The following is a 19,854-nucleotide window of genomic DNA, read 5'->3' as shown; positions in this document are numbered from 1 at the left end:
TGGTTAGTAGATTGTAAATTTGACAAATCAAATGACATACATTTTTTTTCTGCATTTAAACATGTTTCCATTGTGTTAAAAACACTCTCAAACTGATGCCAACAAGCATGAGCATTAAGTAAAGCATAAATGGAGATATCAAGATGGAATTTATAGACCCCTCAACAAAATGCAGATGTTCTCACAGAACATCATTTGCTAACAGCACAGGTACCTACACAGCGCTGTAAAGAAAAGATGGTTGGTGACTCATTCTAGCACAACGTCACTCTAACTATGTGACTCTGATCATCTGAGTGTCTATACAACAAAGCTATATATAGAGAAAGCCGTGGGAACATGGTGGGTTAAGGCATTTTGCTCACAGGTTTCACTGACTTCTCTCCGTTTAACATAAATCTAAAACAAGATGCAGATGCTTGTGATGATGAATCCTTCTACCGTATGTCTAATACAAGCGGGGTGTTCTCACAAGAAGATATGCAGTAAGAGCACACCAGAGGGTGCACAAATCCTGTTGCTGCACGAATATGAAATACGTGTACAAGTAAAGATATACAGAATTTCTTCACACAGTCTGCAGCATGTGGTTGAATGAATTGGCAAAATAAAACCACAACTGTCCTATGACATGCACTTTATCCAGTTTGTTGTGCAGAGCATCATACATACTTCTGTTTTATGTTAGACTTCTTAAGTCTAACATAAATTATCAACACATTTTCAGTTCATGTCTACCATGGTGAATTTTTCAAGGACAAGTAACATTTCAACAAATATTCTGAAGCAGAAAATCTTAGCTGAGTGCAGTTATCTTTACATTTATTTTAAACACAATGTAACAGCAGATGAGCAAAGTCTTATCCAGTAAGTACAATTAGTAATAGCTACATACCCTACACTAAAAACCTTCACAGAGTACATCCTTTAAAAGACTCCCTACTGCTTAAATAGGACGTGCGTGCTTATTTATAACACGGTGTTGCACGTTCATTTCAAACTGCATTAATGTCCCAACGAAGCTTTTTTCTTTTTCAAACACTGCAAAACTCATTATTTGCAACATACCCTTTGGTAGAGTGGTAAAGCCAGAGAGTTGAGGAGCTGAGAAATGGGATGTGAGCTTCTGTCCTCCAGTCTCTCCATTGTTTTCCACTCCCTCATTGCGAGTTAAACGCTTAACAACTCACACACATAGCAGCTTGATTTCTACAGCAATCCACTACAGTTGTCCAGTATTACTTTGACACTCACTACATAAACATACGTACATATTTTTTCTTTTTTCTCTTTCATGGAATGTTTCTCCTTGTAATTCAGTCCCATGTAATTACCATCCTGATCTATTAAAACATCCTAAGGCCCATAGAAAAGTTGCTGCTGTCCTTTGTGACAGTGAACAGCACTCCTCTGTGGGTGCTTACAAACTGACTATTGAAGCTTCTATGGTTCCCTGTTGGGCGCCGCTTTCCCGGAGTGAAGCAGTTAATCCATCCGTGTCTTTAAACAACCGTTTCCACAATTGAGCGCATTACTGTCCATTTATCAAGAAAAAAAAAAAAACTAATACCAGAAAATTTGAGGTAAAAAAACAAAATGAAAACAAACAACAAATAAGAACAAACACTGCTTTTTCCAAATCGTTCTAGGTTTGAAGAGAAATGTGAGATCGATAGCTGTGAGGAACAAAAACTGTGCTCTCCTGTCTGGCATACAGACGAGCATCCTCTGTGAAGAGAGCGTGGGAGGCTGAAGCGGCTGACACACAAGTCACTCACTAAAGCATAGGCACACACGGGAACACAAACACACCCCTGTCACTGCCTCTGAATGAGAGGTCTCACTGAGAATCCTTGCACAGAGAGAGAGAGAGAGAGAGAGATAAAGAAGCATTTCAAAAGTGAGAATTATAAAAAATTTAGATTTGCATGTCGTGTTTAGGACGTGAGCATATCCTAAACAAAGTGAACAATGAATTAATGAGTGTCTGCGACCGTTTCAACTCAAGTGGATAAACTTAGACGAGTGGACAGGAGACACACGCCCCACTCCTCACTCTTTCAATAAGTATTTTATTAAGTGTAGCAACCACAGAGCTCAGCTATTGTAACTCACACTAAGCTAATTTTCTTATTTTCCTAATTACACAAGTGTGTGAAGTCAAGCTGGGGAAAGTCCAATTCAAGTGTGAAAATAATGACTCTGTAAGAGTCTACTGCTACAGTTTATAATTAACAAAAAAAAAAAAAAAAAAAAAAAAAAGCATAGAAGCATTTAATCCGTATATGCTGGTGTATGTGTGTGTTTACAGCTTTACAGTTGCTCATACTGAGCGTAGGAGGACAAGCCTTCTGTGGTGCTATTACCAGATTTAACCACGGCCGAATGTCCCTGTTCGGAGTGAGTTAAGATTCTCTCTCTCTCACACACAAACACACACACACACACACACACACACACACACACACACACATAAACAAACACACACGCGTTGCTTTAAATCTCTGTCAGATGGACTGTTCCTCCTAACTCACACACACTTTCACAGGAAATAACTTGCACGAAGGCGCTTGCATCCACCCGGGATGCACTGCTGACAATCATGCCATCATGTGACAGCAATATTAGATGTGAACAAAGCATAGCTGCATACTGACTGCATGAACTGACTACACATAGGAGGGACATCTCTTTTTTACTTGTTTTTATATCAAAACAATATTTCCTAGTGTGTTTTCGGGATACAGTTTCCTGGAGATGTGTGTGTCTGTGTTTGTGTTCCCACCTTATCACTGTCCAGTGTGTTCTGGGAGGTCCGTGAGGCGATGGAGATAGTATCCGGCTGGCTGCTGGCATCTCCCTGGCTGTCCAACTCCTCTCCATCCCTGCAGGCAGACATCACGTTACAGTGACGGTTATAATAATTATAGTTTTAACAGGTGTATTATCAGAAATATAAGTTAGTTAATGCATCCTAAGATGTTTCTTGCTCTGTAGTCACTTTTTGTCTGGATTAGCTTCACTGTCAGCTTACCGTCTGCCTTTATGTTTAGCTGTGGTGGCCTTAGGGATGTGGATGGGCTCTTTCAGAGCTCCACGCAGGTGGATAGTTCGCTCCTGGATGACCTCTCGAATGTGTTTGATCCAGTCCTGCTTGTTCTCGATACTTGAACCCTGGGACACGAAAGGTGATTAATAATCTTATTACTGTATGTGCAGCTGTTAATGCAGCAGTGTAGCGGCGGGCTTTTTCATGCATAAAGGAATATTTGGAGGAGTTTTCCTGATCTAATAAGGGTGTCTGGAGACTGATCATCATCATCCTAGATACTGCAATCTTGTACTTCAGCCACACATCCATATACAGGCACAATATTAAATGGTGACAACGGCATCTCCCAAGCTCCACTTCAGGTCCAACAAAACAGACGACGGTCATTTATTGTTAGTCCTGTGTTTGTTTACGTCACTGAGCCAATTCGTAGACACCGTCTTTAGCATATGACTACCCCTGCATGTGTCTATTTTCCCTCCTTCACTTAGCAACCAGCAGCACCAAGGCTGCTGTGGCACCGTGTTACATAAGACGCAGCTTAAGACGATCATGAAAAGTTATGTAATAAGACAGACAACTGTACAGGACACATTCACACACTGTAGCACACAATTGCTGTGATTCCTTCTGTCAGTCTGAAAAACAAACACACATCTATGCTCACACCCTGAATAAAACATTGCTTCTGACTCACTGTGCGAAAATTACTAAGTTGCCTGTGAGTTTGGATTATGATCCATCAACTGCTGTGCTAATGTTTTTTGGGCGATGAATGGATAAGTAGCAAAAAGTAACACTCCACCCCCCCACTGGGAGTAAACTTGCTCGGCTAAACAAAGGGAACAATGTAGGATTTAGTGGGGGTGGACAGCAGACATAGACTCTTCCTCTTTATGTGTGAACGATCTGACCGCTCCTGCAGTGGGGGAATCACACGGTGGTCTACTTTACACGTCATCATTTAGATCTGTCAAATGGTTAAACATGAAAATCAATAAATACATAAGTGCTTTTATCTCCAGCAATACAATGACCATGTTTATACCTTGAGAACTATCTTGTTGTCTGAGGTTGGCGTCCTGCCCACCCACAGGGCAAACTTACAGGGGTCTCCCTCCACATGTTCTGTCACTCCAAGTTCTGATGTCTGAGGAGACATAAAAAAAAAGGGTTTGGAACCATTGTATTGCAACTTCCTGTTCAGCAATGATATAATCTATTGTTTTGAGTCCAACAGCACAGTACTTACAAAGAGCTTGCTCTTGTAGAGGTATTTGCTGCGCCCATTGGAGTCTTTGACTTCTTTGCTGAAGACTAAGGACATTTCAAAGAGGAAGAGGTGCCGCTCACGACCCTTACGGATAAGAGTCTTGGGATCCCATACCTGGAAGGACTCCTGGAGTATCAGCTCTCCCTGGGAGTCAATGTTCCCATCAAAACCTAAAGTTGTGAAGTGAGAGGAAGAAAAAGACATTTAGCGTTTGAATGTGTGTTTGCTTTATGTACAAACATGTCGCTGGAAATTGAAGGGAAGCTGAATGAAAGTTGTGTCTGACTCAGAGCTGAGTAATTTGCGCTAAACGGCTATTGAGAGTGATTGACGTGATTCCATTCACAGACGCAAAGCAAAGTGAAAGTTCAATCAATAGCATGAGAACACACACGGTGAATCAAAAACACAAACAACAGAGAGTTCCAGCGGTAGCAGAGACGAGTGTACGTCTCGGTGGGTGCGTGCCTACCTTCCAGCATTGAGAGGTGCATGGCATCATTAGCTTTCTTGGGGACACTGAGCATCACTTCAAGACCATCCTTAATCTCCCCTTTTCCCTCCTCACAGCATGTTAACAACTCCTACAACAGGCAAACACACACAGTGACATTTAAATAGAAGCATGTAGGACATATTCTGACAGAAGTAATTCTGGTGGGGGATTGTCTAACAAGTTTCTTTGCCTGAAAAATCAGGGGTTATGTTAAACCACAACTCATTTCTTGTACATACACAATGTGTGAATTAAGGATGTACCTTGAGAAGCAGTTGATACTTAGTAATTCTCTGGACTGGCTTGATCAAGTAAGAGGAAATGGAGTTGGCGAGACGATGCCTTTGCTGGATTTCCTGTAAAACCAACAAACAGACAGATGTATTACACAAGCCAAGGTCTTCATTACTCTCGACTTACAGACATACTATGAATGCTCACAAAGTGAGATCAAAAAAGCTATCGAACATCAAACAGCATCAATAGGTACTTACATCGAAATAGGGTCCAGCGTGCTCCAGGATGAGCTGAGTGGAATCAGGCTTGTTCTTACAGTAGTTTACATACATCTGGAACTTATCAGCCTGAATGGAAGAAATAACATCGGTACTTCACTCATAAGACATTAGAAGACTTGGGAGCCAAAGAAGAGAAGAAGAAGAAAAACGTGTAATAGTACACTCTATATGTAATGGTATCTAAACACAGTATGGCCCGAACTACATAGAACAAAATGCTGATGACAACAGGACAAAAACTAAAATATCACAACTTGTACAGCAGAATTCGTACCCAGGTCACAAAACAGTGACCGACGTCCTCGGGAAGTTGTTCATACTTCTCCAGCTCCTTCAGGAATATACTGTGTAGAGACAGAAAAGTTTTAAGAAGGAACAATCAGATCCTGTATATTTTTAAATCAAGAAGCAATACATCAATCACTGCTCTACTGACTTGTGATGAAACTCGTAGAGATCCTGCATGTTTCCAAATATGATGTGTTCCTTGTTTACAATACCAGGAGGAATCTCCTCTACACCACTGGTCATCTCCCACAGGTACGTCTGTGCAGACGCAGACACACACACACACACACACACACACACACACAGGACATAATGAATTCATTATAGAAGCCTCATCAGATGCAACACTCGATCATCACGTTATATATTTCAACTAATCGTTCACTTTATTGTGAGCTACCCATTTAAAAAGTTAAATGTAGTAAATTTCAAAGGAAGATATCTCACCTAAAACTATTAAGAAAAACACATGAGGTAAAATTAAGATGAACATATCAAACTAAACTCCTAATTTCAGTATTTTTCAGGTAAATTAGTGTCTGTGTGTGCGTTTCCTCTAATACTTACATCCAAACACTCCCGCAGATCTCTCACATAGGCTTTCTCTGTTTGAATCAGTTCAGCCATAATAAATCTGAAAATAAAAATGTGAAAAAATGTAGTGCTACACCCAAACAACTCATCTACTATAACATACAGTGAGGGAAAAAATTATTTGAACCCCAGCTGATTTTGTAAGTTTGCCCACTAACAAAGAAATGATCAGTCTATAATTTCAATGGTAGGTTTATTTGAACAGTGAGACACAACAATGACAAAAAAAATCCAGAAAAATGCGTTTCAAAAAGAGTTATAAATTAATTTGCATTTCCATGAAGGAAAGAAGTATTTGATCCCCTATCCGTCAGCAAGATCTCTAGCTCCCAGGTGGATCTTATACAGGTAACGAGCTGACATTGGCAGCCCTCTCAGCTTGTTACCTGTATAAAAGAGACCTGTCCACAGAAGCAATCAATCAATCCAGATTCCAAACTCTTCACCATGGCCAAGACCAAAGAGCTTTCCAAGGATGTCAGGGACAAGATTGTGGACCTACACAAGGCTGGAATGGGCTACAAGACCATCGCCAAGCAGCTGGGTGAGAAGGTGACAACAGTTGGTGCAATTATTCGCAAATGGAAGAAACATAAATTAACTGCCAATCTCCCTTGGTCTGGAGCTCCATGCAAGATCTCACCTCGTGGAGTTTCAATGATAATGAGAACGGTGAGGAATCAGCCAAGAACCACTCGGGAGGAACTTGTCAATGATCTCAAGGCATCTGGGACCATAGTCACCAAAAAAACAGTTGGTAACACACTACGCCGTGAAGGACTGAAATCCTGCTGTGCCCGCAAGGTCCCCCTGCTCAAGAAAGCCCATCTACAGGCCCGTTTGAAGTTTGCCACTGAACATCTGACTGATTCAGAGGAAGACTGGGTGAAAGTGTTGTGGTCAGATAAGACCAAAATCGAGCTCTTTGGCATCAACTCAACTCGCTGTGTTTGGAAGAGGAGGAAGGCTGCCTATGACTCCAAAAACACCATCCCCACTGTCAAATATGGAGGTGGAAACATTATGCTTTGGGGGTGTTTTTCTGCCAAGGGGACAGGACAATTGCACCGCATCAAAGGGAGGATGGATGGGGCCATGTACCGTCAAATGTTGGGTGAGAACCTCCTTCCCTCAGTCAGGGCATTGAAAAGGGTCGTGGTTGGGTACTCCAGCATGACAATGATCCAAAACACACGGCTAAGGCAACAAATCACTGGCTCAAGAAGAAGCATATTAAGGTCATGGAGTGGCCTAGTCAGTCTCCAGACCTTAATCCCATAGAAAATCTGTGGAGGGAGCTGAAGGTTCGAGTTGCCAAACATTGGAGAGGATCTGCAAAGAGGAGTGGGCCAAAATCCCCCCTGAGATGTGTGCAAACCTTGTGGCCAACTACAAGAAACGGCTGACCTCTGTGATTGCCAACAAAGATTTTGCCACCAAGTACTAAAGCACGTTTTTCGAAGGGATCAAATACTTCTTTCCTTCGTGGAAATGCAAATTAATTTATAACTCTTTTTGAAACGCATTTTTCTGGATTTTTTTTGTCATTGTTGTGTCTCACTGTTCAAATACACCTACCATTGAAATTATAGACTGATCATTTCTTTGTTAGTGGGCAAACTTACAAAATCAGCTGGGGTTCAAATAATTTTTTCCCTCACTGTATGTCTTAGAGTTACAACACACATAGCTAACACTGTTGGTGTATGTGGATGTGTTACGGCTTCTGAACAAGCTCTTGGTGAAATTGCTCCATTCTGTATGAATTTACCATATAAAACATTTAATAACAAACTAATTCAAACAATTCAACATAATAATTTGACATTAATTTCCTCATTGCCAGCAACACTAACAATTTCAAATTGAAGCCTGGCTGCAGCTATAAAATGTTAATTAATTGAAAAAATAATATGTTTTTCCCTGGTGGCTGGAAAATGGTTGGATGACTCATTAAGGCATTTATCCAGGGCTGCGTAGGAAACCTGTGAGGCTGAACATCAGGTAGTCATCAGGAGATTACACGCCAGAGAAATGTCTGTTCCACTTACTCCTTCCTTCGCGCTGATTTCCTCTTCTCCTCGTTGAGTTCATGGGCTGCATCCCTCAACTTGACCTCTGACCCTGGAGCACTGGCGGGGATGATGTCCAGTTGCAGCTCTTTACTCTGCAAACACAGGAGACAGGCATGGCATTCAGCAGTCGACACCCCGATGTATTGTGTATTTGCTTTCTCTTAGCACCACGTCATTAAAATGAACTGCTGGGAAATTAGGTTTACATACAGTGGGAGCGTGCAATCATATAAAATCTGCGACATATTTCCATCTGACCACCCGGTGCAAGCTCACGCACTTGAATTGATTTCATGAAATTCAACACATACAGCAGAGGATGATTATGGCTGGAGGATAAGGTCATATCCTTATTAATATAACCTATACTGTGTCCACAGCTCTCATAGTCTGTTATTATACTACATCAAGCCAGTGTTAACATACAGTAAACTAGATGAACAGAATTTGATCACACACACAAGGTTTAGAGCCGATCTGTACTCACAGCCTTATTGGAGTCAGAGGAAATGCCGAGTGCCGTTTCCAGACAGTTTCGGTATTTGTCCATGCGAAGAGAGAAGTCCCTGTAGCGTTTGTCCACTGAGGAGACCCATTTCTTTATCTCCAGGGCATGGGCGTGGCCCTTGTCACAAAACCCATCCGCCAGCTGTATCAACAGCTTTACTCGCTCTTTGGTTTGCTGTCAATAGAAAGACATTTAGGGAGGGGATAGAGAGGAGAGAGATGGGCACAGAGCGACAGCACCGGTAGGGCAAAGGTATAAAGAGATAGAGACAGAGGGAGAGTCGGGAACCAGTGTGTTGCTTAACGGACACAATAGCTTTTTCTTTAACACAATAACAGTGACACAGCAAAGAGGAATCAGGACAATACACAGCCTAGGGAATGGGCCTCACAGCAGAGCACAGGACTGTGCCAACACCCACACAACAAGGAGAGCAACAAGCACAAAAATGCAGTTACACATAAAGTTTCTCAGTGCCCGTTTTAAAACCACAAACATTAAAAACACACACACACACACACACACACCAGATCATACCTTTGCTGTGATCTGGAAGTCTTCGTGCTCTTTTAGCAGCTCCTGTGTGTGGTGAATGCTGGAGCCAGTAGATGTGTGTGTGGACAGGTAAAACTCCCCGGTGTCGTGGATCCACTCCAAGGCCTGAGGAAACAACCCGTCACAAGCGAATGCACTGAAACTGCAGGGATTGTAATTACACCGTTCTTATCAGCAGTCTCTTATCAGTTGTGCTAATCTGATGAATTGGTACAAGCTGGTACATTTGAAACTCCTGAGACTACATTAAAATATAATTCAGCTCACCACCATCCATCCAGACAAGTCACGTAAAGTCATAGGTTGTTTACATATGTAATCCAATATCACAGTTTACAGTAATCTATGAATCTCTTTTTAATATTCACTGATCATATTCAGTGAAATTCAGGATTAAGAAAGACATATAGGCATATTTGGACACAACAATGACACATGTTGAGTTATACATTGATCTAACTTTATCATATTTGGCTTCAGTTTTTCAGTGTCTGCCTACTTAGTAGCAGCAGAAGGGGCCCAGTCAGACAGTGAGACCAGAAAGCACTGGGCCCTGGGGATAAAACCTGGATCGCCCTAGAATAGCCATGTCCTAGAAACAACTATGATGTCATCTGATTTTATTAGTTAAGCGCATTGCTGTGTGCCTGCACTGTGCTTCCCAAACACCACAAGAGGGCACCAAGTGTCTGGTCTTCACCCAGCACTAGCTGTGTTAGGCAAACACACATTTAAAAGCTGCAGGTGCCACATATTCCTACTTGCTTTGGGGTCTTGGCAGTCAAAGTTATGTTTAAATAAACCATTCCAAATGTCAACTTAGTCGGGGGTGTGTGGAGACTCCTGTCTGCTACTGACAAATGTACTATTATATACTATTATCTTTAAGATTTACAATCCAAATCTGAGAGGCTGTAATGTTCAGCATTGCCTAACAGAGAGAAAAATAGGTGGTTGGAGAAACACTGCATGTTTGGTAATATGCTATAATAAAACGTAGCGTTTCACTATATTATGCCACATAATGATAGCCGTCTTTCAGACCGTCATTGCTGCAAACATAGCACTTCCACTATATTTGAAATGTATCATTACTAAGAAAATATAGACAAAAAGAGAAACCAAATAAGATGGAAGTTGCAAGTGTATGTTAACTGAGAAAAATCAATGTCCCGATTCAGTTCCCATGCAAACAGGAGCCAATCATGTAACAAGGTGGAGGCTTGTTTCCATTCGCTCTGTCTGCAGTGAATTGAATGACACAATGTACCAAGCTGTTCGGTGCTATCTTCTCAGTGTGCTTATTGCCAGTGCGCACAGAAACATACAGTCCAAGATACACCAGCACGCACCTGCTTGGCGCTGCGTTCAAATACTACGTATTGCTGGCACTGGTCCAGCCTCCGCTTCCTCATGGTCCAGAAGTGGAGCACTCTGTTCTCTCTCTGCAGCAGCTCATTCAAGATATCTGATGACACAACACAACATTATACGTGAAGCTACTGAACAGCTGAATTTAGAAGTGAATAAATTAGGGAACATTCAGGAACATTCAGATGTGACGAGGGGGATTACTGAGACCTCTACTTACTCTTAACCTGAGTCTCTGGTGCTTTGACGTGGGACAGCATGCCAGGCATGTTGACACTGTTTCTGTGCAGGTACTTCAAGAAGACATCAGCATTACGCCTGGCTAATGTGCAGGCCTGTGCATGTGCAGAAAGAAAACAGGTGTCACTTGAAGGGTCATTATTAATATCCATCTAACAGATACTGTACAAATGATCATAGAAAAAAGACAAATGAGGGATTTAAGTTCATCTTTCTCACCTTGAGGAAGGCTTCTTTCTGCTCCAAGTGTTTGCTGATCATGGGAGTGACGTGGTCCGACTCACTATTTGGGCCTAGTTTATCGGCACCACCACACCAGTCTTCTTCTCTTTTGTACTCCTGCTCCAGGCTTTCCAACACACTGCACACCTGAGACATTGATAGTATAGCAAATAAAAACTAGTGTGAGATGAAATGCTAACCCTCATGCAACCTGCACAGCTTCAAATCGAGAGGCATTATTTCAATCATGCTCTCATACTGTAAGTCCCACATCTACTGCTTCTCAAAAAGAGAAGTAGAATTTCCATAACCCATGTTGTAATTTTCATTCATCTGGTTCAAGATTGTCTGACACACTTATGATAATATTTGAGTTGGATGTCACTCAAACTCAAGCACATACCTGTTCAGAGGTCTTGTAGAATGCCACAGAAGCATTAACCAGCTTGAGCCGGTCCTCCATCTTCAGCATCAGCTGCTGCCAGTGGTCTGCGACCTTCAAGTCAAACGAGACCGTTTGTCACTCACAGCTTTAAAAGAGCTGCTGCGCTGCCAATGTTTGACACTCTTGTTTTTCTTCAGTGTGAAAAATTGTGAGAGAGCATTACCTTTTCTGCACAGTCTCTGATCATATCCATGTCGTAGTGATTGGCCTGGAGCAGGGCTTCAGCCTTCTGCTGTACCTGTAGTGCACTCTGATGGGTTTTCTGCATTGGAGATAAGGCGAGATCAAAATATAATGAAATTCAGGAGTTATATGAATCTCCGGGGTCACAATGATTGCTTGCAAAATACAAACCCAGGTTCCTATTGGCCCTGCAGGGCAGTTTGGTTGAAAGTGAAAGACGGAGGAGGAACGACAGAGGAGAGGTTAAAAAAGTAAGGCTAGTGTCTGATTATAGCCATGTCATAAAGATAGTCCTGGAGCGAACACTGTGGAGAGGAAATTAGATAAAGGGATAAAAGACAGTATCGGGTGATTTTTGTGTCATAGTGCTTAGCTACGAAAACAGCTGAGCAAAATTTCTGCCTTTTGCTGGACTCAGAACAGAGATAAAGGAAGAGTGAACGCTTTGGATAACGTTAGTGTGGAATAACTGTAAATGTCTGCAGCACCTCCGTGGTACGGTCAGTGAGGACATTCCTATATCACTTGCTCTTTCGCCACCATGCAGAACTTATCGTGGCCTTCAGGAGCTACAGTTATGACATGCTCACATAGGAACTAATCTTAAACTCAGTTGTGAGGTTGCTTCTTTGTGTGAATGTGTGCGCTGTAAAAAATTAGGTCAGGTATAGGTTTGCATTAGAATTTGCCAGGCTCGACTTCAAAGGAACATGGACGCCGCAAATTCAATGGTAAGAGAGAGAAAAGCCAATATAACAGAGAGAGAGAGGTAAGAGAGGCAGAAATTACGTATTCATGATTCAGTTTCATGTGTGACATGCAGGTGCAGGCAGACATGAACATGAGTACAGTTGTGGAAAGGCAAAAGGTTGAAGAACTATAAAGGGCAACGAAGGGGCAGAGACACAGAAAGTGTGGAAAGATGAGTGAAAGAAGAAATGAATCCACAGAAAAACAGTGAAAGGGAAGAAAAACAACAAAATCTATAGTATAAGGGAAAGAAAAAAAACTTCATGAACAGAGAGGCTAAATTACTGACTAGATACAGGGTTATTTACCTCTATCGCATGTTGGAACTGTTCATGCTCTTTCTGCAGCTGTTCAGCTTCTTGTAACGAGCTGGCTGTGATCAGACCAGCATTCAGCATGGACTCTCCATTCCGGATCCAACCCAGCACCTATGACACACACACACACACAGAAAGTTTGCTTAATATTATGCCTTTATGTTCAGGAGACTGATATTATTTGAGCAACTTACATAATGACAACACGTTGAATTTCACACTCAGATCCGTCTGTTCTTTTATTTACTGTATCTCTCGCTTTACCTCTGGCAGCTCTTAAACATTTTCATTCCATGTGGCCTCCTCCTTCCCCTTTATCTGTCTCTTCTCACGCTGTATATTTTCTTAAATACGTCTTCAAACCTTATACCTCTTCATTCTCCTGCATCTCGTTCTGTTCCTGTTTTAATCCATCGTGTTTAAATGTCAGCTTGCAGCCTTTTCGTTTCCTCCTACCTCTCTCAATCAATCCATCGTATCTCTCCTCAGTATCCAGTCTCTTTAACTACTACTGTATACCAAACCCCCTGTCTCTCACACAGACACACACGCTACTGGATGCACACTAAATCCCATTTGCTCTTAGTTTTGTTGGCCCAGTTCTAGCCAAAGGGTAGCCTCTCAAAGACACCTCTCTCTCTGACTCAGCAGGCACACCTGCTGTGTGGGTGACAGGCAGTGGTACTGAAGTTCGGCTCTAAAAGTGATGATGCAACACATGTTCGACTCTTGTCTTTAAGCAGCTTCAACGGGGCTCATGTTGCCATTGCATGTCCACGGACATCTGCAATGTCCCGTGGCTTACTTACTGAATATCAGATGTGCCATACGTATGCATGGTATAGGTCTAATGCATGAATTATTAGTATATTATACTATTAGATTTAGATAATGCTGTATATTCCAGTATTTCACCATCACTATAACTGACACTTTACTGTATTCACAGTACTTTTATCTTTTTTAATACCCACTGTTCTATCCTAATCCCTACTTTTACGCTATATCATTTCATAATAACATATAGAAATCAACAAAGCAACACATAGCCACCTCCAGCACTGGGACATTTAAAGCCAGAAAAAGAAAAAAAGAAAACACACTAACAATAGCAACTGTAGTGCAGTGGTAATGTTTGGCCAGGAATGAAAGGCTGAAATATTTCTAAATAACTCAGGAGCAGAAGTTTACAGTCTACAATTACCAGATTATGGTTGCATCCAATTTTAGTCGCACAGGGTTTGCAGTTATTTTCCCAGGATTCAGTGCAGGGGGTGTAATAGCTAAGCTTCCCTATGTGGAGCAAATGATGGCAACAGGGGTGTAACTGTATACATGGAAAAACTGCAGGGTAGCTTGTAAAGTGAGTTGAATGGGATGCAAAAATATATGCTGGATTTAAAAAAAGAGCCACAGTCACGCATACAGTAAGCGTTTTTTTATCTGCACATATAACACTGCCTCTCTGTGGGTAGATGAGAGTAAAAATATTATACTGTCAGATTTGGTCGATCAGCGCAATGCTGAAATGGTTATTTCAGTCTCAATTTCATAACTCCCACCACTTGTGTCCAGTTTTTCATTAATGCTAACCCACGTTGAAGCATAAAGCCTGTTGTTATTTGGCTGCACCGATATGATAACAGCACTTGTTATGAAAGCTGCCTCTGTTTGTTTCTGTTTTGCTTTGAAAAATGACTAGGCTGCACTGCAACAGCAGTCCACACAGTTTTCTTGTTGTGACTGTATTCAACTGCTGAATGAATACTGGAAAGGAATCACTAGTTGACATGCTATCATCTTATCAACACAACAATTCTCTCCCTATCAAGTATGATTCTCCCTCGTCCATTTGCTTTTTTTTTTCTTTTTTTTTTGCATTTCCAATTATCTCTCTCTCACTTTTTTCCTTGGCTTAACATCTGCATTGCTTTTTCTATTCGTGTAAGTGAAACACAGAACTCCAGAACAGATTGCTGACTCAAGATGAGTCATCTACCCATGGTGATGTGCAGGCAAAAGATTCTGCATCCTTACATTCCTTATGTAGCACATGGTGCATGTATGAGCACTACTTTCACTTCTATATTCTTAAACGTGTATAGTAAATAGTGCTGTAAGTCTACAAAATATATCAAAGCTATAGTACAGGAATTACTCCTTCGTATTATGTGTGAAGCTTTTTTGTAGCTTATTTATTTTAGGTTGCTTTCAAATCCCACCCACAATCCCCAGTCACTGCTGTTTCATTGTCTGTCCCTAATACGCTCTTGTGCTCTTCTTCAAGTACATACCTGTTTGACTTCTGCTTGTAAATGCCTTAATTGGACACATTGCTCCAGATGTCTCCTGTGCTGCTCTGCTGCCAGGTCCAACTCCTGCTGCTTCTCATGGAGAAACTCCAGCAGGTCCTGGACCCGCGTGGCCATGTCCACATCTCTGTCACATAAGAGCTCCACACCTGCAAACAACAGACAGACTTCAGAATTAATAAATAAGTGAGAACTTAATGACGTAAGGATAAACAAGGGGATTGAATAAAAATATCTTCTGCACACATCTCTACTATATACTGAATGGAAAATATGAAATATGTATTTCTTATATTTCTCTGTTATCTGCATTTGTAAAATAGTAACTTTTTGGACGGCCACAGATAGATTTCATATTTGTAAACACTCCAGCGCTTCCATCATTCATTTCTTCCACTCTCTTATACCTTCTCATCTCTTATTTCAGTCATTTCATGTGAGTACTATTTGTATGTGGTGCATTTGCATTTGTGTAGATTACTTCTATTCCCTCACGTACCAGACGCCTGGACCTCTGTGACGTACTGCAGCAACTCTTGGCCCTGGTGGATGACGTCGAAGGTGAGGTTGTTCATTGTCAGGGCCTTGTCTGCATGATGCTGGAGCCTCTGCTCGGCCAGCGTCAGGTCCTCTGTGTCAAAGTCGCTCATCTGCTGTGACAGCTCCTCATTCCATGACTCCAGATCTGAGATGATCTGTGGAGGAGGAGAGATGGAGAGGATAAAAAAAAAAAAAACAGGAAGAGGACATTTTACTAGCTCATAAAAAGGACTGAGAGAAAATGAACATAATTAGTAATTAAACTGAAGAAAATAGGTGAGGGTAATGATTAAGAGCATATTGAAATACCAACAGTCTAATTTCTGTAACCCAACACCTCAAAGTGAGTGCCATTATAATGGATATTATATTACACTGCTGACGCATGGTTGGTTAAGTACGGCTGGTAAAACAGATGTATGGAGATGTCAGCGCTTGCCTCTGACTGCCCACGCAGATTGAATCATGATACCAGGGGCGTCTTGATCCTGGCAGCATCCAGCACTGTCTGTCTATGTGTTTTCTTTTTGTTTTGTTTTTTAATTGAGGAGTCTACACTTTGTTTTAGAATTTACCCACCTCTTGCCCTGGGGCATATGGAGTTAGTGTAAATTGCAAAACAGTGTCTCATACCGTTATTTACTGTAAGTAGAGACAGAATACAGGATACACTTTTCCCTGGCATTTATTAGATGACATCAGCACGAGGTGTTCAGTTGTATTAAAAGCATCGTTGACAAAGAATCAAGTTTCAATAAGTCAGTTTAACTTGCGCGTGACAACAGTATTGCTACTAAAATGCAGATTCAGTATATATGTGATCGAACTTGTCAAAGTCTAGTGCTACATTTGAGCTATAACAATTTACTGCAGTTGAGTGTACATTTATGCTATCTGTCATATATAGGGAACAGCAGGGAATACCTAGATAACCACTGCTCCTAAGAGTTAGTGCAGTATATTACAGTATAAATCATTTCAGAAAAACTAACACGTACATTAATTGACTACTTGGCTGTAAAATTGCAATCGCATTTTATGCCCTTGCTCTCCTACTCATATTTAACCCTTTATCTGTGAAAGGGTTGTGTTAGTGCTCTGGAGATACCATACCTTCAGGAAATATGGTACAAATGTTAAACAAAAAGCTCTGTTAGAATAAAAAAACATTATACTTCAGCTATGTAGAAACAATTAACAGGAATTCAGGATTCACGATTCAACGATTCTTCCTATAGAGATTTCTGGGCTAGAAGCAGAACAACAGAACAGCCATGAAATCAATATGAGAATTTAACAAAAATACAGAGTTTTACTAAGTAGAAACTTACCAAGCACTCGTCTGCACTCTGCACTCCTCTCCTTTTACAGTTTAGCAAAATGTCCTCTGTGTGAAAGAAGAGCATCTCCCTCTGTTTCTAACACTGTGAAAACTAATTAATGGAAGAGATAAGCGTCCTCTTTGACTATGTTTTATTCCAGCTGGTGTGCACAATGCATGTCACCATTCAACTGGTGCCCTCACCTTAAGCACACACCCCCACAGTCAAGCCAGGAGGGCGTGTCATACTGCATGCTCATGTCTGTGTGTGTGCAGGGAATCGAGGGAAACAAATGCCTCCTCCACCCATCTTCGTGCTCAAACACTGTGTCATATTCATCCCTCTGTGTTTCTGTGTGTCTACATGTGGGCGTACTTCTACATGAGTGATTAGCAGATTTACCAGCGTTCTTTGACCTGACATGCAGAGCTAAAAAGAGACTTATCTGTTCTTTTGGACTTAACAGTGCAGACATAACAATCTTAAAAGCAGTAAGCACACAGCAGAATTCACACATGGGTTCATATGTTTCACATCGTTTATTAGATAAATTAAATTTCTAAAAGTGTCTTCACTGACTGACTTAATTGTATGCACTGAATGTATTTCACTGAAAATAAGTTTTAGCTAATGCAGAATCAGACACGCTGACATCGAACATCCCATGTCTAACACAAGCTCTAGTCAAGAGAACTCGGCTGCGTTTCTGTACAGAACTGATGTTTGGCTTCCTCCTTGTGTAATAGAGTTTCAGGTTGTGTTTGTAGATGCATCAGCAAACCGTGTTAAGTGACGGTTTTCCCGAGTAGTCTCAAGTCCATGTGGCTATATTTAGAACTGTAATGGATATACAGTAATGTGCTTATTACGTTTTCATTCATGCACCACAAGCTCACTATGGCTGGTGCATTTACTTTCCACAGCCCTTCTTATTACTTACACTGCCATCATGAATTTAATCCTGCTTCTCCGCTTCGGGCTTCTGCTTCTAACTGACAGAATATAATTCATCTGTCAACTTAGTAGGGCTCAACAAATAATAAACCAAATCCCGACAAACATAAACAAATATTTAAAAAGCGCAGCCATCATATCTGAGCACCAGCTGAGAAAAAGCATTCACTCTCACAGTGGGATGTTAAAGAATTAGCGGATCCAATGTAGCCAATAGCTGTCTGCGGTGGGCGGGGGGGAGTCAGTGGATGAGACGCGTCAAGTGGAACTAAACACCTTTTTAATGTAGCACACACAAGAGAGTATGGCTGTGAATTCATCCAAGCTTTGAACCAGGAGGAACCCTCACTACAGAACTGAATCAGAGTCACAGTCATTTTGCTTTGCCAGCATCTCACTTTCATCTACATGTAATTTAAGTTTTTCTATTCAACTCTCCGAACGGATTCCACTTTCCACCTCCAAAACGTTATGTTCAGTGATTCTTCGAGGGCTCTGGTCCGTGCATTACAGGCTCTGTTCAATGCCAGCTACAAGTGAACCAGCGATGAGAAGAAAACATGACCGAGTTCAAAGCAGTTGAACTTGCAGTTTGAACCAAGTTGAGAGTTTATTATTATTTATTATTTTTATTACTTGATATATTACATTGTGTGGATTTTATCTGTTCTAATCTCTTTGATAGTAAAGTAACTTGTAACTTTGACAGTTACTTGTGTGCAAATTTAATCCTATTAATACTTGTTTTTTACAAGCTAAATACCAACCTAAGGTCCTGTGTTGCGTGAGAAACAAATAATAAAAACCTCTATCATCCTCTTCCCACCTTGGCTGCAAAATTTTCTACACACTGCATCATACTCCATGCATCCATCCCCTCCCGTCTACTTACGTCAATTGCGTCCCTCTCAAAGATGCGTAGCTGGAGGAAGAGCTCCAGTTTTATCTTCCTCTCCTGGAAGAGCTCCTCCATCTGGCCCTGGGCCTCATCCAGCTGCTGCAGCACACTCTCGATGTGGGCCATGGAGCTGTTATGGGGAGTCTTGTTGCTTGAGATGGCGGAGTCTCTGTGTAATGAGTCAAATCCGGGGAATTTAGAGGTACAGTGTATACCGTGCATGGTCAGAGATGTGGTTTCAAGTTCTAAAATAACAACTACATTTGGTAAGTTGTTTTTAGAGAAGACAGGCTTTCATTATTGTTGCCACTGAACAATTCTGAATACAACTTAAAAGAGGCTATTTGCACATATTAATGCTCACCATAAGATCTTACCCTGGTGCATTACTGCATGTACTACAATGTTTTATTTCAGTGTATTCATTGATTTGATTGAATTGACACCTGAGCTGTTGAATGAGGCCTTCTCCCTCCTTGATGACATTGACAGTAGCCTGCAGGGTGGTCTGCTGCTGCTGGCCAAAGCGCTTGATCAGGTCCTGCACTGCTTCCACCGACTCTGCGTACACATCATCCAGCAGTTCCTTCTGAAGCTCCTCCAACCACGTCCAGAGCTTACAGCGATTGACAGAACAGGTACGTCAGTTAAAATGTAGGTCACACTTCACAGGGAAGAGAAACAAGAAGGAAGCAAGCAAGGCTGGAAGAGGGATCTGCAGAGCACTTTATAAGAACCGACAGACAAACTGCCAAATGGACAGACAGAAGATAGGAGAAAGAAATTCATTTCGACCAGTTATGCTCAAAGCTGGTGTTTTGTGAATGGTCATCTTTTCAACAGATTAGCCATCTGGGTGTGTTGGCTCAACGTACTAAAGCCCTGGCACACCACCCAGGCTGCAGGAGAGAGACCCTGGCACCCTATGGCTTGTCTAACAC

General features: G+C 41.5%; 1 protein-coding gene across 4 annotated transcripts in view; it reads right to left on the bottom strand.

Moving 5' to 3' along the window:
• Positions 1-19,854, bottom strand: part of triob (trio Rho guanine nucleotide exchange factor b) — an 84,331-nt gene that overhangs the window by 19,408 nt on the left and 45,069 nt on the right. For all 4 annotated transcript variants that reach the window (XM_026371229.1, XM_026371233.1, XM_026371231.1 and 1 more), the window contains 23 exons: positions 19,360-19,529; positions 18,908-19,082; positions 15,699-15,894; positions 15,182-15,348; positions 12,879-12,998; positions 11,801-11,899; positions 11,596-11,688; positions 11,190-11,339; positions 10,951-11,065; positions 10,712-10,827; positions 9,342-9,464; positions 8,784-8,978; positions 8,273-8,388; positions 6,195-6,261; positions 5,776-5,885; positions 5,614-5,683; positions 5,316-5,405; positions 5,085-5,177; positions 4,798-4,909; positions 4,305-4,495; positions 4,101-4,202; positions 3,035-3,174; positions 2,786-2,885 (listed from right to left, as the gene is read on the bottom strand). In XM_026371229.1, coding sequence (XP_026227014.1) covers positions 2,786-2,885; positions 3,035-3,174; positions 4,101-4,202; positions 4,305-4,495; positions 4,798-4,909; positions 5,085-5,177; positions 5,316-5,405; positions 5,614-5,683; positions 5,776-5,885; positions 6,195-6,261; positions 8,273-8,388; positions 8,784-8,978; positions 9,342-9,464; positions 10,712-10,827; positions 10,951-11,065; positions 11,190-11,339; positions 11,596-11,688; positions 11,801-11,899; positions 12,879-12,998; positions 15,182-15,348; positions 15,699-15,894; positions 18,908-19,082; positions 19,360-19,529 — 2,910 coding nt within the window. The remainder of the gene's footprint in view (positions 1-2,785; positions 2,886-3,034; positions 3,175-4,100; positions 4,203-4,304; positions 4,496-4,797; positions 4,910-5,084; positions 5,178-5,315; positions 5,406-5,613; positions 5,684-5,775; positions 5,886-6,194; positions 6,262-8,272; positions 8,389-8,783; positions 8,979-9,341; positions 9,465-10,711; positions 10,828-10,950; positions 11,066-11,189; positions 11,340-11,595; positions 11,689-11,800; positions 11,900-12,878; positions 12,999-15,181; positions 15,349-15,698; positions 15,895-18,907; positions 19,083-19,359; positions 19,530-19,854) is intronic.

Source organism: Anabas testudineus, chromosome 16 (genome assembly GCF_900324465.2).
Source record: "Anabas testudineus chromosome 16, fAnaTes1.2, whole genome shotgun sequence".
NCBI classification, from domain to species: domain Eukaryota; kingdom Metazoa; phylum Chordata; class Actinopteri; order Anabantiformes; family Anabantidae; genus Anabas; species Anabas testudineus.
Note: the sequence above shows the minus strand (reverse complement) of the source record. Positions and strands in the feature narration are given on the sequence as shown.